Below are 18,189 nucleotides of genomic sequence, written 5' to 3' on the forward strand. Positions count from 1 at the left end.
TCTAACTAACTAAATAACTAACTAACTAATACCGTCATAATGATTTCAGCCACATTGCCCAGCCCTAGCTCAGCGTGTACATGCATTTGTGCCTCTATGTGTCGGTGCATGTGTTTATTCTAAGACTTTTCAGTAAGTCTCTCTAGCATTAACACAAAATACTTCTTTAAATGGATAAAACATCATGTGTAAAATCATCCTGCTTTCAGTCATGCTAAGATACATTAGACTGTTGACAGCATATTTTTTGCAAAGTGTGACTGTTGTCGCACAGCATTGTGATGCAGGAGATGGTGCTGTGTTGACAGCTGTATCCATGCTGAGGAGTTTACTGACAGAAACAAATTACTTCCACACACTCAACAGGAAAGCATAATTAGCCAGCCCAAACAGACACACAGGCATGCATTTACACATCTACTTGCACACACAGCATGTAGAAACATACTGTCAACACACAAGCAATGTGTGTATGGCAGATGCACACCCATACATTGATAGGTAAACTTGGGGGTGCAAACAGACTCTGGTAGTACCCAGCAGCTGCTGTAAAAAACACAAATATGCTCACGCAAGCCAATAGGACTGTCAGTATAAAATGTACTTACACATAGTGGTAAACACACACTGCCCTAACATAAACAATGCCAGCCTGAAAAGTAGAACATTGTGAACAACAGATGTTCTCTGTGCAGGGAGAAAGCTAATCATGGGGAGTGTGAGAGCCTACTTTCACACTTATTTTCTCCACAACAGGATGTTTGAAGACACATGATAACACAATGGAACATACCCATAGTGTCCTTACACCCTGTGCGCAATCTCACCTTGCTTTTCATGCCAAGACACACACGCACACACACATACACGGAGGAAATAAGATAAGAGAGGTATTCACAGGCAAAGGTATACAGAGGGAGCAGGAGCAAAAAGGTGTTTCTTCTGAGAAACACTGCTGCAGAATCTGATTTTTAAAAAAAAGGAAAGGAAAAGGAATTGTGCTGGAATTGTTACAGCTGGAGTCAGAAGGCATGTGCTGTCACTCTGCTCCAGAGAGAGACAGATGTGTTTGTGTTTGCAGAGGATAGAGGTCAATATATGGAGGGCCATTCAATGTGTGGGTGGTTGGGAAGGCAGAGGGATGACCACAGGGTTTAGAGAGCAGGCCATAAGAACAGATGGTTCCTGGTTGCCACCCAAGATCCCATTAAGAAAGATGGCAGGACTGACCTATTTCTGGACCCGACATGGTGTGCAAATCCACTGCGCCAAAAGATAGGGTGAATATCTGCATTCGCAAGTTATAATCCTCGCTGCTTTTCATGAACATTATGGGATTATAAACATTATTACAGCATTTACTATAGCATTAATGCAACAATCAAGTCAATGAGATGCTGTGGCAATGAAGCATATTTCTAGCTGTCCGGCTACTCATTTCCTTGGACACTGTGCCCTTGAGTGTTTAATGAGGTGTTTGTACAAAGTAACCAGGGTGGTATGGTTGTCAAAAGACCAATGAGCCAGTCACTGCCACACCAGAGGTGCAGTGCCTTTCACCTATGTTCTGTAAAGTGCCTTTGTGTGGCCAGCTGCTTTACTCCTTAAGCTCCACCTGGCACTGGCTGCTTAGCTGCTTACTGCTCTGCAGAAGCTCCCATAAACATACTTGTAAATATTTCATGTAGAAATAATTGAAAATTTGAAATGATTGGTTTTTGTTACAAATAGTATGTTTTTAGGTTCCTATAATTTTTATGGAATTATTACAGAGGGTCATTACCCCGTATGTTCTTCCCTTTGAACCTAAGCTTAGTGTCAGCTGAAAACTGAAGGCAGGTCATGTGTGAATGGGGTGATAAATATTTGATAAAGTGTTATTGTAGAGGTTATGGGTAATACAAAAACGCCACACAAGGACCCACACAGTGTAGGAATGCTGGCTCCTGCACCAGTATCAATCATTTTCCCTGGTATTTTATAAAGGCACATGTAGTGACACGGACACCCACCCAAATTGGATATATGATCCTGTAGGTGTGATGGTGGATAGGAGGGGCTCATGATTGTAGAATACAGAAGCTATGATGAGGCAGAGACATGCAACTAGTATGATGTATAAAACTATGTATTATTAGTAATACCAGCAACGATGATATAAGGTACAAAGATGTACACATAAATTCACCACACACACACACACACTAAACACACACCCTGTGTGCATGTGCTGCTCTTTGTTTACTGTTATTACATGTCTGAGCAATGTCATAAATCGTAATAGCCTTCCGTGCTTGCAGGCTTTGGCTCAACAATGGGACTTCTTCAAAACAGAGTCACTAATGATCAGAATGATCGGTTTCTCGTGTATTGTGGGTGGGTGTGTGTTCATTTAATTTCTTTCTCATCAGGGCAAAGTAATTTTGAAAACTCTCATTAGGCAGCTACAGCAAAACATGCCTTGTTCTTCTCACCCTGGTAATGTGACTCAGCACGCAGAAAGAATATTGGAGACTCCTGGGCCACACTGCTGCCACGGGTGGATTTAGATTTGTGTGGTAATATAATAAGCCTGGGGGTATACTTGATCTTTCACTAGCAGTGAAGTCATCAAGCCAAACAAATGATTGGGGATGGAATACTTTGCCATTCTGGCTCAATCTGCTTTGGGTTTGGCTCTTCCACCTTGATAGAATGAAGCCTGCATCAAGCTTTAATCCAACCTGTGTGTGTGTGTGTGTGTGTGTGTGTGTGTGTGTGTGTGTGTGTGTGTGTGTGTGTGTGTGTGTGTGTGTGTGTGTGTGTGTACATTATTTCTGCTCTGCTCTGCCCAGGCAGACACCCCCCTAATGTCAGATGACTGAGCACCACTACACAGCAGTTGCTATGGTTACCAGCCAGGTTCTGTGTACATGGATTCTCATCTCAGTTTTGATCTGCAGTGAAGCTCTGATGGGAGAGCACAAGTCCCAAAAATCACACCCTTCCACACACAGGTTATCATGGATATGTGGTGAAATGTACGCATTCAACCCACAGATTAACCTACATGGAATATTGTGCTGCATATAATTAAACTGCTGGGCAGAATTATGGACCCTACAAGAAGTAGCACAAATCACACTAGGTATTTGCCTGTATATTTCGCTATGAACCTCTTTAAAGCAACCAGCGTCTTAGTTCTCATCAGCGCTCACAACCACTCTTTGTCCCACTCTCCATCTGCCCATCTGTCTATCTGTTGGTGTCTCTTTCTCCGGTTCTCTGCTCTCTCTCTACATACATAGTGGGCAGCTTGAGAGCATTCAATCAGAGCAAAAGATGAAAGCAAGAGGGAACTGTGTCCGTGCCAGCAAAGCTGTGTGAGTGAGGAAGTGATGAAAGAGAGGCTCATTTAGTAAATTGACAACTCCTTTTAGGATTCTTGATCTTCTTTACCATGAAAGGTCCGAATATTTCTCAACTCTAAACTATTCTCAATAGGCCTGAAGAAACAGTCCCATTCCAGCAAACAATAACGATTAGTGTTAGTGTTTTAGTTTGGATCCATCTCTTTCGACTCCCACAGCTGCTTCATTCAGACCACAGCTGCACAGTGGATGTCTCCAGTGCAACTTAGAATGTGAAAGTAAAGCTAGACAAGACAGACCTAAGAATAGATAACGAAAGTTTTCCCATTTCAATTTCCCGTCTGACAAGGTGACAAATAACACATGTATAATCTTTTAATTGACACACACCATATGCACATCAATGCACTTTCTTGCACTAAACTACAGACTGTTTTCAAAATTAAAAGCCGGTTTTGAAGAAGAGCAGCTGGTCCAGCAATGCACCACATAAACAAAAGAAAAAGATCAATAGTTTTCGGCTTTTCCCTTAATTTTATGTGAAATGATGCTCCAGTTCTAATTAGACACTGAAGTCTTCTGATAATCCAGGCAGCCGAAAGAATGAGCCTAGCAGTTTCAGGCAGCATGCTGCTCATATCTGACTTCCTGCCACACACTAGAGCTAAGTGGCAGACATCTTGCTAAACTAAGAGGAGGAGCACAGAGAAAGGACATTTTTATTTTTTATTTTGTATTTTGCCAGAGTGATGCAGTTGCACAAAGCAGCACATGATGGACAATGAATCAAATGTCGAAAACATATTGATATAACTAAACTGCGTTACCCAACAGAGGCTTTTGATGTGGTTTCAAAAAGCTCTCGCACTCCCTCACTTTTCTCACACTTTATTCTGTTGAAGACATTAATATGTTACACTTAATAATCCATAATGAAAAAGTAAGAACTTGGTTGCAGAAATGTTTGCAGCAACTATAAATTTAAATCTTTTTTAGTGGATTTGAGTAGTTTCTTGTGTTATACCTGGCAGGTCCTCTTACACTCAGACTGGGTGGTATTTTGAAAGCATCTGGGAGTTGCCATCTTCAGATGTCCACAAAGATGTTCTATGGAGCGGGGCATCTCAAGAACGGAGTTCTACTTAAGAGTTGTTGTTTTTTTTCACGCTCATCAGACCAGAAGAACTTTTCCTCAAGCTCTCAGAATCCTTTAAATGCACCAAGTGGGCCTCAATATCATAGATAACTTAATTTAAGTGATTTTCATATAGTTACTATAAAGGCCTGAGTGTGTGCTGCTGAGATTGTCTCTCCTCTGGCACGTTCACCTATCTCTATAGAGAACCTTGTTAAATGTTTGACTTATTTCATTTTGTGTTGAAAACTAACCTCACCAGCCAAGAGACGTTTGCCTGGTTACTCAATTTGACGTAAGGGTCCAATTCTAAGAAGTCACCTGGTGCTTCCAAACTTCTTCCATTTCACAGTTATTGAAACCACCCTGCTCCAGGGAACACTTGTGCCATAATCTATTTCTTGCCAGAATTTTATTGCAGAGGTTTAAAGTTCCCTGTAGTCTTCATAGTTTGGTTTATGTTCTGATATGTAGTAAGATCTGGGACCATATAAACACAGATGTGGCGCTTTCAAAACTATGTCAAACCAAGTCAGTTAACCACAGGTAGAAACCAATCAATTTGTAGACACATCTCAAGGATAATTAAAGCAAGCCAGATGCACCTGATGACAATATGTACTGTCAATGATCTGAAAATTATAATTTTTTGTTATAAACAAGGTTTGTCACTGTAGACTGGCAAGCAAAAGCAGTTTTATCCATTTAAAATTACATTTAAAATGCAATAGTGAAGGTCCTTAATATTTTCTGAGGGCACTGTACCTAGAAGTCATCCACTTTACTACACTACACAAAGCAGCTTCAGTAATTCTAGTTTACGATTTACTTTCAGTCCACCCATGCACAAAATTAAAAATTGAAATGTGACGCATCAAGCAATACAGACAAAACAGCTGCCCATCATTATAGAGTATATATGAACCAAACCACTGCATATGAAGTACACACTTATAATTTCAGCTGCAGATAGGCTGCTGCAGCACAGAGAACCAAATAGCCAACTGAGGTTCAGTGAGGACTGAAGGACTAGCTTCTATGGGGATCAAATTTTTTGTATGTCTCCAGTGGGACCATGTATACAAGAGGTGAGTAAATGTGTAGACTGCAGTGCACTAAAGAGTGGATTAATCTGAAAGCCAGCTGTAATTTACCTGAGCAAAGACCAATTTGCAGCACTTGCCTCACGGATTTGAGCCTGGATTTAGTGTTTGCGAGATTTATATCCACTAGAAGAGGGAAAACCTACCAGAACTCTGCCAGTGAGTGTCTGAGCGGAGATCATGACACCAGCCCAGTCTTTTACTGAAGTCATCCATCCCACCTCGCTAGCTGGTGCCTCCTCCTTCTCATCGGGACCCTTTGGTGGCCTTGGTAGTGCCTGAATGTTGGCAGGGTTATTCACCTTCTGAGCCTCCTGGAAAAGAGAAAATAGTATTCTGCTTAAGAAAATTATGCACATAAGGATACTGATGGATTGGCTTTGGGCAAATCTACTGTATTTCTTTACCAGCAAATCATGTGAAAGTTAACACCTCTAGGAAAACAAAAGACCATCATGAAAACCATCATGTCATCCCTTATGTAAAACAATGTCATGTTAGATAGAAGATTCAGAGTAAGCCTGAGCTTAGGCATGTCCATGTTTATGTTCATGACAAGCTTTAGCCTCTATGGGGGAAAAGATGGATTATCATTACAGCCATCATACCAGGATGACATCCATCTGCTATATGATGAATAAGTGTGTTTGAATGAGTTTGAGTGCATGAGTGCTGGACAAGGACGAAATGTAGTGTGTAGTCGCTCTTGCTATTTTCCCCATATGGCTCTTTAATTTAAATATCCCTCAGAGTAGAAAGCGTAAGACACGTAGTTGTTCTCACGCAGGCCTTTCAACATTGCTTCTTGGGTCTGACTGAGTGAGCAGAGTTGCATGGCAGTTCATTGACATGCTTTGCTTGGCACAGTTACTGCGTGCAGCTGTTTCTCTCCAGCCGTGCACTCACTCCTGATTTTATACAAGCAGGCATCGAGCTCCCCTTTATTTCCGGAAGAAAAACAAAATGAGTGGATTTCCCTGTGTTTTATACCCTATGCGGTAAAAACTAAAAAAATCCAACATAACACAAACATATGCACAAAAATGCAGAGAATGCTTATGCGTGTGTCACACTCATGCTAGATAATGGAATACATGGACCAACTCTGGAATTGCAAGGAATTTCAGCCCTCTTGATGGTGGCCAGTTGCTTCTTTCCAAGGAGACAGGCTTTTATTACCGCAGGGTACACACGGAGCAGTTGGACCGCATTTCACAATGTCCCACCACACACTGACATCTGACAAGTAGCCATCAAAGAAGATTATGTGCTATGTCAACATGGTGGAATTTGCTTCCCTGTACCGTACATCTGACATTGCTTTAGTTTGTTTGGGTTACCATCTAAAAATGTTGACGTAAATAAAAACTGTTTTGTTGTGTTTACAGTTTCATTTCTTTCCTTCTCCCAACACATTTAATTCTGGGAACTACATGGGGCAGTATATAACCAAAGGTCAAGCAACCACTGGAGTGACCAATATGTGGCCACATGCAACACAAAAACAAATCAAACTGCAACTTGAGTATTTCTGAAGGGCTAAAGAGCAGTGCTATTTCAGATGAGCCCAAGAGAGTGCTCTGTCCATTTCAAGAGGATTGTCTGGTCAAATTGGATTACATTTCATAATGATGTGGCATGGGCACAGCTGCCATTTTCCTAATTTAATTCCAACCCCGTAACAATGCCAATAAACTGTCCCTAAAAAAGGCTGACTTAGTCATAAGATCATTATCTGCTCCTTTAGGCCGCTCCTTACTGCAGTGGATAATTCAGTTACTTATACTTTAAACACTCATTAAATGGCTTTTTTGCTAGGAAACTCACTGATGTTTAAATTAAACGTGTTATTTCAAGCATTTTCATTTGTCTTTAAAAGTCACATGAAATCAGTGCATGGTCATAAATAAAAACTACTATTAGTAAAAAATTATCAGATTAATATTATATAGGACTTTAATTTTTGTGTCTTTGATAAACTTTATAGTATCTAAATGTAATACAATAATCCTAAAATTAAACACTTTCTAATTCCCTTTAATTTAAACTTATTTCACTTTTTCTTGCATTTTTCACATGTGCTAGGTGGTTTATTACATGAGATGCTTTGGGCTGGAAGCAGAGTAAAACATTTATGCACTGAATGCACAGGCTGAACACAGATTATGTCTTCTCTTAAACTCCCAACAATCCCCAACTCCTTGTTCTTCTGTACTCACTACTTACTGTACTTGACTTCATCACCAGCATACGTCTCCACGGCCACATGCTGCAAATACTCAAAGTGCGTATGCATGCAACTCACCATGCACAAGGATGTCTAAGATTTCACTCTGAATGGCTTAGTGCGTGCTTTATGGCACTCAAAGCATGTTGTGGTGGCATAGTATGTACTAGTCTGTGCCCAGCACCTACTTCTTATCCAGCAGGCTCCACCAACCACTCCATGTACATAAAGCAGAGAAGTAACACACTGTGTTACACTAGAACTACTGAATGTAGCTCAGTAGCTCACAGGAACAGATTCTAGCTCTTCTAACTACTGGTGCTAGAGGATTTGTTTTTCCAACCCTGGTATAAATGGCCTATTTTTTCCCAGCCACTTTCATTTAGCAGTTTTTAAAACAGTGTCAGGTTCCTAGTGCTTCGTCATATTATTGTAAATGGAATCGAGAAATTAAAAAACACTAGAAGATTTAGATATTTTATATTTCTTTTTAAATAATGTACACCGGATAGATGCCAGGTTATTAGTAATTCTCACTAGTAAAGACTTGAGCATAGAGGCTGTAAGAACAGCTTCAGTATCAGTTTACTGTTTTACTGTGCGTGCATGTGAGCATGTGTGGCGGAGGGGAACAAATGAATAATGGATTAAGTCACAAACTGACGGATGGGCAGATCAAAAGAGACAATGTAAACACGGAAATGCTTCTAGTTCATTTGAGTGGCCTATGGTAGGTCAAGGCTGAGGGAGAGAGACGCACCAAAGCAGCCTGCCATGGGAGAATCCATCTGCTGGCTATATATACACACCTGTGATGTCAAACAGAGAGAGAGGCAGAGAGAGAGAGCGAGAGAGAGAGGGAGGCAGAGAGAACGAGAGAGAGAGGGAGGCAGAGAGAGGGAGGCAGAGAGAGCGAGGCAGAGAGAGTGAGGAAGAATGAGAGAGAGAGAGAGAGAGAGAGGGGCAGAGAGAGAGAGCGAGAGAGGGAGGGAGGCAGAGAGAGCGAGAGAGAGGCAGAGAGAGAGAGAGGTAGACAGAGAGATAGGCAGACAGACAGAGGCAGAGAGAGAGAGACAGAGAGACACACAGAGAGAGAGACAGAGAGAGACAGAGACACAGAGAGAAATGAGAGAGAGAGAAATGAGAGGAAGCAGCAGGAAAGCAAATGCATCCACTACCAATCTCAAAGTGGAAAAAATTGCTGCTTATTTATTTATTTAGTTTATTTAACAAGACCTTCTTACCCAAGCTTTTTTTAGGCATCTTGCTACTGTTAAAAATGTCTCTCTATCTCTCATTACAGTGCAAGATTGATGCCATTCACCATTCATCTCCATTTTTTGAATAAAACCAGTGACGATGGACCGTTGTGACCTTATAAGTTCTTCTCCACGTCAGACCCATGCAAATCTTCAAACACTATCACTATTATCACCACTAGATTGGACTCCTCTGAGTGAGCTACATTCCCATACTAGATTCAAATTGGTGAGCAGCCACAGCAAATTCACAGGAATACATTTCCACATATAGTATACTTGCACTGGTTCTTGCTGGCACTTCTAATGCCTAGTTTTTAACGTCCCCTTTGCCTGTCCAGCATTTTCTATCTGTACGTTTCTATTGTTTCGGATGTCTCGAGATGCATTTTTATGTGTGTATTCAATCAAGTAATTGTGGTGTGACTATCTGGGGCTTTGACACATTTTTGATTGTTGTTTCAGGGTGTGAATTTAGCACCTAACAAAGGTCTCTGACTGAATCTTAGCTTTTCCATAAACAAATTATTTAGAGCTGACAAGTCAGTACATATTAATATTAAATTGGTGATGTAACACCTGTTAAAATGTAAAATAATGTATGTAGTTCATCTTCCTACTTACTTTTTTTATAAAAAGACAGGACTGTACCAATTAGGTGAGTACACAGGGGAAGCCTGGTAATAATTAGCAAGTGAGAGACAGATTAAACATGACACAGAAAGGAAGACAAAAACAGGGACTGACAATGAGAAATCTACTGGACAAGGACATAGAAACAGGCTGTGGGAGATGAAGGACACCCAGTCTAACAAAGAGTCAGAGGGAGGTAAGATGATAGAATGACAATGAACAATAACGCAAGGGGGCAGAGATAACGACAGAGAGATACAAATTACAAGACATCAAGAGAGACAGGACACTGAGCAAACACAAGACAGACAGACAGACAGAGAAGGGGGAAGACAGTGACAGAAAAACAAAGATACTGCAAGACAGGAACATAAACAAGTGGGTGACAGACAGAGAGCAGGACAGATTAGGAGCAAGAGAAATGGAAAGTGAGAGAGTGGTACCAGAGACAGACAGAGAGACCGTAAAAAAAAGACGAGAGACAGAAAGAAACATACTCGCTCATGTGACCCTGCTGATCTAACAGGACTTGGCTTTAGCACAGCTGTTCCTCTGGCTTTGGTCCTCATCGCTAGGGAAAACTCTATTCCAGTGTGAGGGGCTATTTATAGCTTTACCCAGGGAGACGTGAAACTAGTGAATCTCATAACACGCTCTGTTCCCCCTGTTTGCTATTTTAATGCCGGTACAGTTACCCAGTGTCCCTAGGTTACAAACCTACTCTGGGTCACAGGAAAATGGAAAAGGAAAAAAAAACAAACATAGGGAGTCTCTTCACATACTAATGCACACACACATATATGCAGGTGCAATGAAATGCACTGAAAACACCATGCGAAGAAAAGTTGCTATTTCTGTGTATAGGTCAGGCCTACTGAACCACACAGCTAAAGGCTAATTACTATCACACCACAGGAAGTGACATGGGAATCTCAGTGATGCATCTCTGCAAAGAAATCCCCACAGTTAGGGAATGAAACATTTTTATTCAGCTATTATATGACTGCATGAAAAAAGAGAATTCTGATTTGAGATGATGGGACTCTGTAAACCAAAGCCTGTTTTTTGTTTAGTTTCTATATCACCACAAAAACACAATTAACAGAGAGTGTGTGGCAACAGGGTTATTTGCTATCACAAAGTAGATACTCTGAACACACAAGGATAAAATCCAATTCTTGGAGAGGGAATTATGTATTATAACAATCAAAAAAACTATAGATCAAGGATAAATAGGTTTTAAGAATACCAAAACTATCAGCGTCACTGAAGACGTTTTCCATCTCCAAAATCATTAGCCCTGCGCTGCCCCTCAGTGCCCTGCCAATTTTGAGCACTGCATGCGGGAGTAGGATTAGATGATTTGTGGACACTGAACTAAATAGATGACATCCACAATGTTGGCAAACAGGGAGACAAGCCAAACGGTTTACATCTCTCTGCGTCTCCGCTGGACATCACACCAATCTGCACAACAGGACAGGCACTCATTCCTCAAAATGGCTGCAATCCAAATATGCTTTTTTGTGATGTCTCCTCATCTAGTGGAGAGAAACAGTATGATAGTGATATAAAAAAGGCATAATGTAAGCCTGGCAGCAAGATGTACATCCTTTGATGTCCTTCCACTTAAATACAGAAGGACAGAATAAAGACCCTTCTGCATTAATGGTACTTCCCTATGACTAGCGGGAGAATGCAAGAAAAAAACCCTTGAATGTACACTCCTGTTGATTCCTGATGCTTTGCTGCACCTCTTCCATTGATACAACAAGCCCCAGTGGTCTGGGATAAAAATAGATGATGCAGTGAGTTGTAGGGGGGATTGAAAGGTCAGCAATTGTGATCCATATGTCTTTGAGTTTTGTCATCTTAATGTCATCCGATAATTGATGGCCAGTGGCTTAACTGAGGGTATACTAAAAATATAGGCCATAAAAAAAAAATAAAAAAAAAAACAAGAAAGAAAAAAAATAAACACACTGAATGTATATTTCTCAAAACGGACCACAGGGTCAGTGGTTCGATCCCCGGTCCCGGCTATATGTTAAAGGGTTTCAGGACAAGACACTGAACCCCTAACAGCCCACTCCCCTTGCCGAAGGGCATCCGGCGTAAAAACTGCAGAATCAACATGTGGACAATGATCCACTGTGGGGAAACTGAACTTACTGCATAAGCCGAAAGGACAAAAAATAAATAAATAAATAAATTTCTGGTGTAAAAAGCCTGGCTAAAATAAATTAATGTACTGTATGGCTGTGCCTCCATTAGTTTACTATGTAGCTGAATAATAAATGGCATCACAGCAGTTTCAGAGCCTTAAAATCCATATCATCATTTTCTTTGCACTCTCCATTACTATTTTAAATCCTGACAGAAGTCCTGGCAAAAAGTTTGTCACCTCTTTTGCTAATTTTTGCTTCCACTGCATTAGACTGCAAATACCAATAATTGAGCATGTCATCCCCACAGCACACCAGGCATTAGACGAATTTATGGTCTCAAACTCACAGATGATGAAAACTAATTTGCTTAAATACAGATGGAGGAATTTCAGCTCATCAAATGTCTATGTAGTGAAAACAAGTACCAGAAAAACATTAGCCATTCTCAACATGTGTGCATGCAATTACTGGCTATTTAATTCTTAATAGAATTAATTTATAATTTTTGTTTCACCAATCTAGAGGCGACTTGTTACTATGGTGATACACTCACGCTTACATTCTTGTTTTCTATGCAAATGAGAACTTGAAGTGAAATGCTTGAAATTAGTCAATTTAATAAACCAGACAAATGCCCTTGAATGTGCCTGATGACAGGAGAAGCATTTACCGTACAGTTATCCCACCAAGGATGGAAATCCTAGTTTACCTAAATCTTCTGCAGTGGGTATTGCACATAGAGAATGCTAAATGACCAAGATATGTTCAGTCCCAGACTACAACCTTCAATGTTTTCCCAGAGGTGCTACCATTTTGTCCATTCTGGAAGAAGGTGGAATGAAAAAAGTAATATGGTTGAATCACATCAGCCTACAGCCATTAGCGGGACACTGGAAATAAAAAAAAAATGCTAATGTGAGGTTCCTTAAAATGACATTGTGTCCTTGTGATAATCTAGCTGCTTTGAACCACCAACCTCTGTTTGTTCAGCTTTACCCTGAAGGTTGACTCTGTTTTCCATTATAGCTCTTACAAACACGACTTTCATCCATTCAAGGGCACTGGGCATTTTTGTCTCTTTTTCTATACATACAGTAATGTGTGTGTGTGTGTGTGTGTGTGTGTGTGTGTGTGTGTGTGTGTGTGTGTGTGTGTGTGTGTGTGTGTGTGTGTGCGTGTGTGTGCGTGTGTGTGTGCGCGTGCTAAGGCAGTGATTGATTTCCATTTCATCTGGTGCTCGGTTTGTGTCGGCATCGCTTACCACACCTATGAATCAGGAGGTAATAGCATGCCTCAGAGCTTGCAGCCTGTCTGGACCTCCTAACCACTGGAGTCTGTGGCAGAGTTGGTTTCTCTACTAACAGAGCTCCATCAGTAGCCAGACTCTGTCAGCTGCATGCAACACTACAAAGCTGAAAAACTGGGGTCATTTAGCCTGGAGTTAATCACATTTCAGCATGGAAATTCAGTGAGACATTCATATAAAGAAATGCATATTAGAAGAGATGTACTGCAGCATGGTATTAGCTGCTGCGATGCTACAACAGCATTGTTCTCGCTGCAGTACCTATTGCACACCATTAAATTTTTTGGCAGATTATTCCGCTGACTATGTGATTGACCTTGAGCTGTCAGACAGTTTTCTTTTCTGAAAACCTCGTAAAATTGTCAGTTTTTCCACTCCGAACAATTTACATTTAAAGATACTGTATGAACCTTTTTAAAATATGTCATTACTATAAATATGATGGAGACCTGCTGTCAAAGCCTCTGTGACCCACACCCAAAGATATTTGCTTTTAAAGGTTTTTGAGAGAGGCTGACCTCTCTAACCAGTCAGACAATTATCCTTTGTTGAGATCATTTGTTTTGGAGCTTTGTCATTTATCGTATCAACAATATCAACCTGAAGCCCTGGGCAGAGCTGATTACCTTCTAAAGAAAAGTCCATTTAGATGTTTTCTAAGACTGCAAAACTGCCAAGATGGTATACATTGCCCTAATTGGCTCCCTGCTGTCTAACCTGCACCGATCAATGTCCGTGCTCTATATAGAGTGACTCCCTGACATGACTGGCTGATTAATTTTTCAGCAGCAAAGTGGACGGTACTTTTAAGTTACAGAAGCTTAAAATACTATGTTTAAACTTATGTGATGTAGAAAAACATATACATAAAATCCAGCATTGAAAGCAAACATGAAAACAAGCAAATAAGCACAGACTGACGTTATTGTTACGTTATTTGTATAAGAAATGTATGTATTACTGTGCATGTATCACTATATCAATCTAAATATAAATGTATGCCTTTGAAAATCTGCAGAGCTGTTTACTGAAATGTTGTTTTGTCTTTAAAAAAAATTAATTTGTCCAGGTTCAGCTGTTATTTGAATCTGAACCAACCACTCCAAAAAATGGATAATCACAGAATAACAGATGAGTGGGAGATATTGCATGGTGAGATACAGTTTTGATAAGCTCTGATTCACAAAATTACAAAATGCAAAAATGTTTCAAACACAAATAAACAAATGTTCAGATGGTCTCAGAAAGAATTTTTCCAACAATAGTCCATTCAGCACTGAACAATCAGCAGGTCAGTGGATGGCAGGTACATTCAGCATTTTAAGGAAACATCTCCTTGTGCTTTATTTTTTTTACAGATGTATCTTCCCGTCTGATTCTTTCTTACAATTAACAAGTAATGAGCCTCTGAGTGCTCTCACACTAATTAACCTCTTTCTATGATTTCATCTGATTTGCTGCCTCCACCCTAGCCATCATCTAATCACACCACTATTATAAACATTCACAGCGACCCATGAATGTGCAACCCAGTACCATTTGAAGTGAAGTGTTATAAGCACATATCCCTCGATCTTTCCATTCTCTTTTTCTTCTCCTCTTCCTTAGTCGTCTCTCATCATCCTAAGGATTCACTCTCTTCTGTTCTCTCAATTTCTTTTTTCTTTCTCCTCTCTTCTATTTTTTGCTACACTCCACCAGCTTAAGAGGAGACTGAAGAGACCAAGGAGATTAGGCTCTCTCTACTTGAGAGAAAGGTCTCATTACCTTTATCTTCTCCTTATGCAATAATACTATCAAAACTCTTCCTGTTGCTAGCCAATTCATGGTACTATATGAGTTTATTTAGGTGAACCTAACCCACATGTTTGATGTGCAACAATTGCAAACAAGGTATGGATTTGAATTTTAGTCAACAGCTTCCCTGGTTAAATGTCTGGAAAGTGTAAAAAGACCAACTTGTCTAATGGGAAATGGTAAAAAAAAACTGGTTCCTTCCATGTCTGGGAATGTGTCATTTGTTGGTCCACGAATTGTTGTACACAATATAGGAGTCAACAATGTTATTTGGGAAACGTGCCTGTTTAAAACAGAAAAAAAAAGGCCAGTCATCTGAGCCTAATGATTCAGAGACTTGCCCTTGATTTGAGAGCAGCTCAAAGGCTAACAAATGGAAGTGCAAATGATTTTCTAACTCTAGGCTCATTTAATCATTTTAAATTTAGATCTAACGCCTCCCACTAGGGAAAATAAATCGGCTTTCTTCATTGAGAATTTGCATGTTTTAACCCGGGAGTGAGGAAGAGGAAACAGGGAGAGGACATGCTGGGGATTGTTATGGCTTGTGTTCTCCTATCAGCCCACACCAAGGCCCCCAGTGTGTTCCACAGGGAAGGTTTTGTTTCTTGTCTGTGACCCTAGACAGAAAGGGCTTTGACCTCAGCTAACAAGATCCGTTAGGAGGAGCTGAAGTCTGGATGAAACATCGCAGCAAGTGGGTATACATGTTCTTAAGCCTACAGAGAATCTGTGTAATTATGCAAGATGGCAGTGCAGCAAAGCAATCTGTGTGTTTATAGGAAAGGTCATTGCCTTCAGAGGAACACTGGACCGTATTGCACAGCATTAAGCCTCCATGTGATGTGAAGTGTAAAGCGGGCTGCAGGGGTGGACTGAGGCATCTTTTTTCAATCTTTTGCTTTATCAAATAAATCTATTCTTAATGTAGAACTGAATATCCACACACCAGGCCTAAATAGACCACAAGAACCAGTATCGGTATCAAAGTCAAATTGTGTTTGTTTGTGTACAGCAGCTCGGATTTCCACTGTGATCTGTCTCTTTTAGTTACTGGCATGGTTATTGTGTTTGGAACGGGTTTGGGATTTGAGGAGTTGACAGAAAGCGTTGGGGGATGGCCTTTTGCCCAAGGTTGCAATAGGCATTTGCTGCGATGGTGCTGAGATGTGGGTGGGAGTGAGGAAAATCCACCTCCCTAGAGTCAGCAATTTGACCCTGGCAGGCTCGGGACAGGCTGCACTGTTGAGCTCAAATAAACAACAATAAAAATTCAGCACTGAAATAAAAAGAGTTGTCAGGGTGTGTTACAGAGAGAGTTGGCTACAGCTTTCACATGAGATGATGTGAAGACTGATGTGAAGACTGAATCAGCTCTTCTCTACTGTCCACACACTGTGCACTTGATCACTGCAGCACTGTACAAACCCAAGGACAAGTCACTGGGGGTGACACACAAAATGTGTTATGGCTGCATTTGCGTGATGGAGGATGTACTTCATGAAATTATACTGAAGCAACAAACGCAGGCATCAAGGGAGGAGAGCAAGCAAGAGTGCAGGACAATGGGTGATTCATCATGAAGCGGCTGGAACTTTTCAAAGCTTTTTCTTAAACATGATCACTTGCTGTCCTTGTACATGACAACTACAATGATGTACCAGTGGGCTAACCCATGATGTGTGCTGACAGGGAAGGGCGGTCGTTATGAGGATTGGCATCGCTAAACAGAGCCAACAACATATAGATTAGCTGCCAATTCACACATATTTTTTCTGAAGCGAATATCCAAAGGTTTTATGTCAATGAACAATGCGCATTACATCATAACTCCCTACTTCATCTGGTTTTTAAGACACTGTACAGGTAGGAGTTAGTTTCAGTGATCCACTCGTCTCGATGCATTATGAAGGAAACTCCAGCTCATGAGCTCCTCTTCAAATGCAGTGGTGAGGAAATCCACCTCACTAATCCCCAGTCTTACTGCATTTATTTAACAGGCTCTGAATGGCCGGTGAAGGTTTACTGTAAGAACGTTTTCCTTCCTTCTTCACTACCAAAAGAGCCACTCTTAATCAATATTGTTTTAAGGGCTTTTTACTGCTTAGCACCAGGCTCGTTTTTCAAAATAAAAGCTACGTGATCCTGAGGGACTAATAAACAGGGATGAAGCAACAGGGAAATTCACAGTTTGGTAACATGAGAAGGAGGGATAGAGAGGGGCCCATTGGTGATTCAAGTCAGTCAGTCATTCAGAGGCAGCTTCAGATTACAGCATCCATTTTTTAAAGTGTGGCTTTTTAAAGTTTTGCAACAAAATGTTTTACATAATTATTGTAATAAGCCTTTATTAAAAATCCAATACATTAGGAAAAAAATCTAATGAGAATACACTTCTATTTTTTGTTTATTTGGGATTTGTTCTTAGGCAAGGACCGAATTTATGCACACTCACACATATTGGAACGCTGACATGTTTCAACTGCACTGTTGTTAAAGATCTTAGGAGTTAAATTACAAACTTTTTATCATTAATATTTGGTTTTAATTACTTCCACAATTTTACAAAGCTTTGTGGTCTTTTAAATTGTATAAATACCACATTAACACTTCAATTTGCATCACACAACATCACAATAAAATGTGGTGTGCCACTTCACCCTTACCCACCACAGCAACAAGAGGATGTGCATTCTAACCTCTCCTGGCACAAGACAGTAGACTTGATGTCGAAGTTCTACAGCAATTAATTGCTAAGCTATAAATAAAGTCTATCGAATACATTTCACTTTACCAGCAAAGGCTTTAAAATATTATGAATAAAATCAATGGTTCCAAATTGCAAATAGATTTTACTTCTGTTTAATTTAAAATGAACACAAAGTGCCTTGTTCTTGAAATCTGTGATTTTTTTTTTTTTATTCAAGTTGTTTAATGATGAGTCGAATATAAGCATAACAGAATACATACAAATTCAATTCACATGCACCAACAGCAGTAATGTCTCTCCACTGGTATCCACTTCAACTTCATCAGTAGAAATCCAGGGTTCTTGCGCATGTGGAACAGGCAAGGATAAGACCATGATGGACAAACGTCGCTCTCATAAGAGCAGTCCATCGCTCATTGCTTGTCGCTTAGCAACAGAGACCTGGCAGGCAGACAGTAGGTGTGTGAGACAGAGTGTGTGGGAGGGGAGGATTGGAGGAAG

General features: G+C 40.4%; 1 protein-coding gene across 19 annotated transcripts in view; it reads right to left on the minus strand.

Moving 5' to 3' along the window:
* The window catches only part of kcnma1a (potassium large conductance calcium-activated channel, subfamily M, alpha member 1a), a 131,708-nt gene that overhangs the window by 94,709 nt on the left and 18,810 nt on the right, over nucleotides 1-18,189 (minus strand). For all 19 annotated transcript variants that reach the window (XM_067519289.1, XM_067519309.1, XM_067519158.1 and 16 more), the window contains exon 2: nucleotides 5,735-5,902. In XM_067519289.1, coding sequence (XP_067375390.1) covers nucleotides 5,735-5,902 — 168 coding nt within the window. The remainder of the gene's footprint in view (nucleotides 1-5,734; nucleotides 5,903-18,189) is intronic.

Source organism: Channa argus, chromosome 1 (genome assembly GCF_033026475.1).
Source record: "Channa argus isolate prfri chromosome 1, Channa argus male v1.0, whole genome shotgun sequence".
NCBI classification, from domain to species: domain Eukaryota; kingdom Metazoa; phylum Chordata; class Actinopteri; order Anabantiformes; family Channidae; genus Channa; species Channa argus.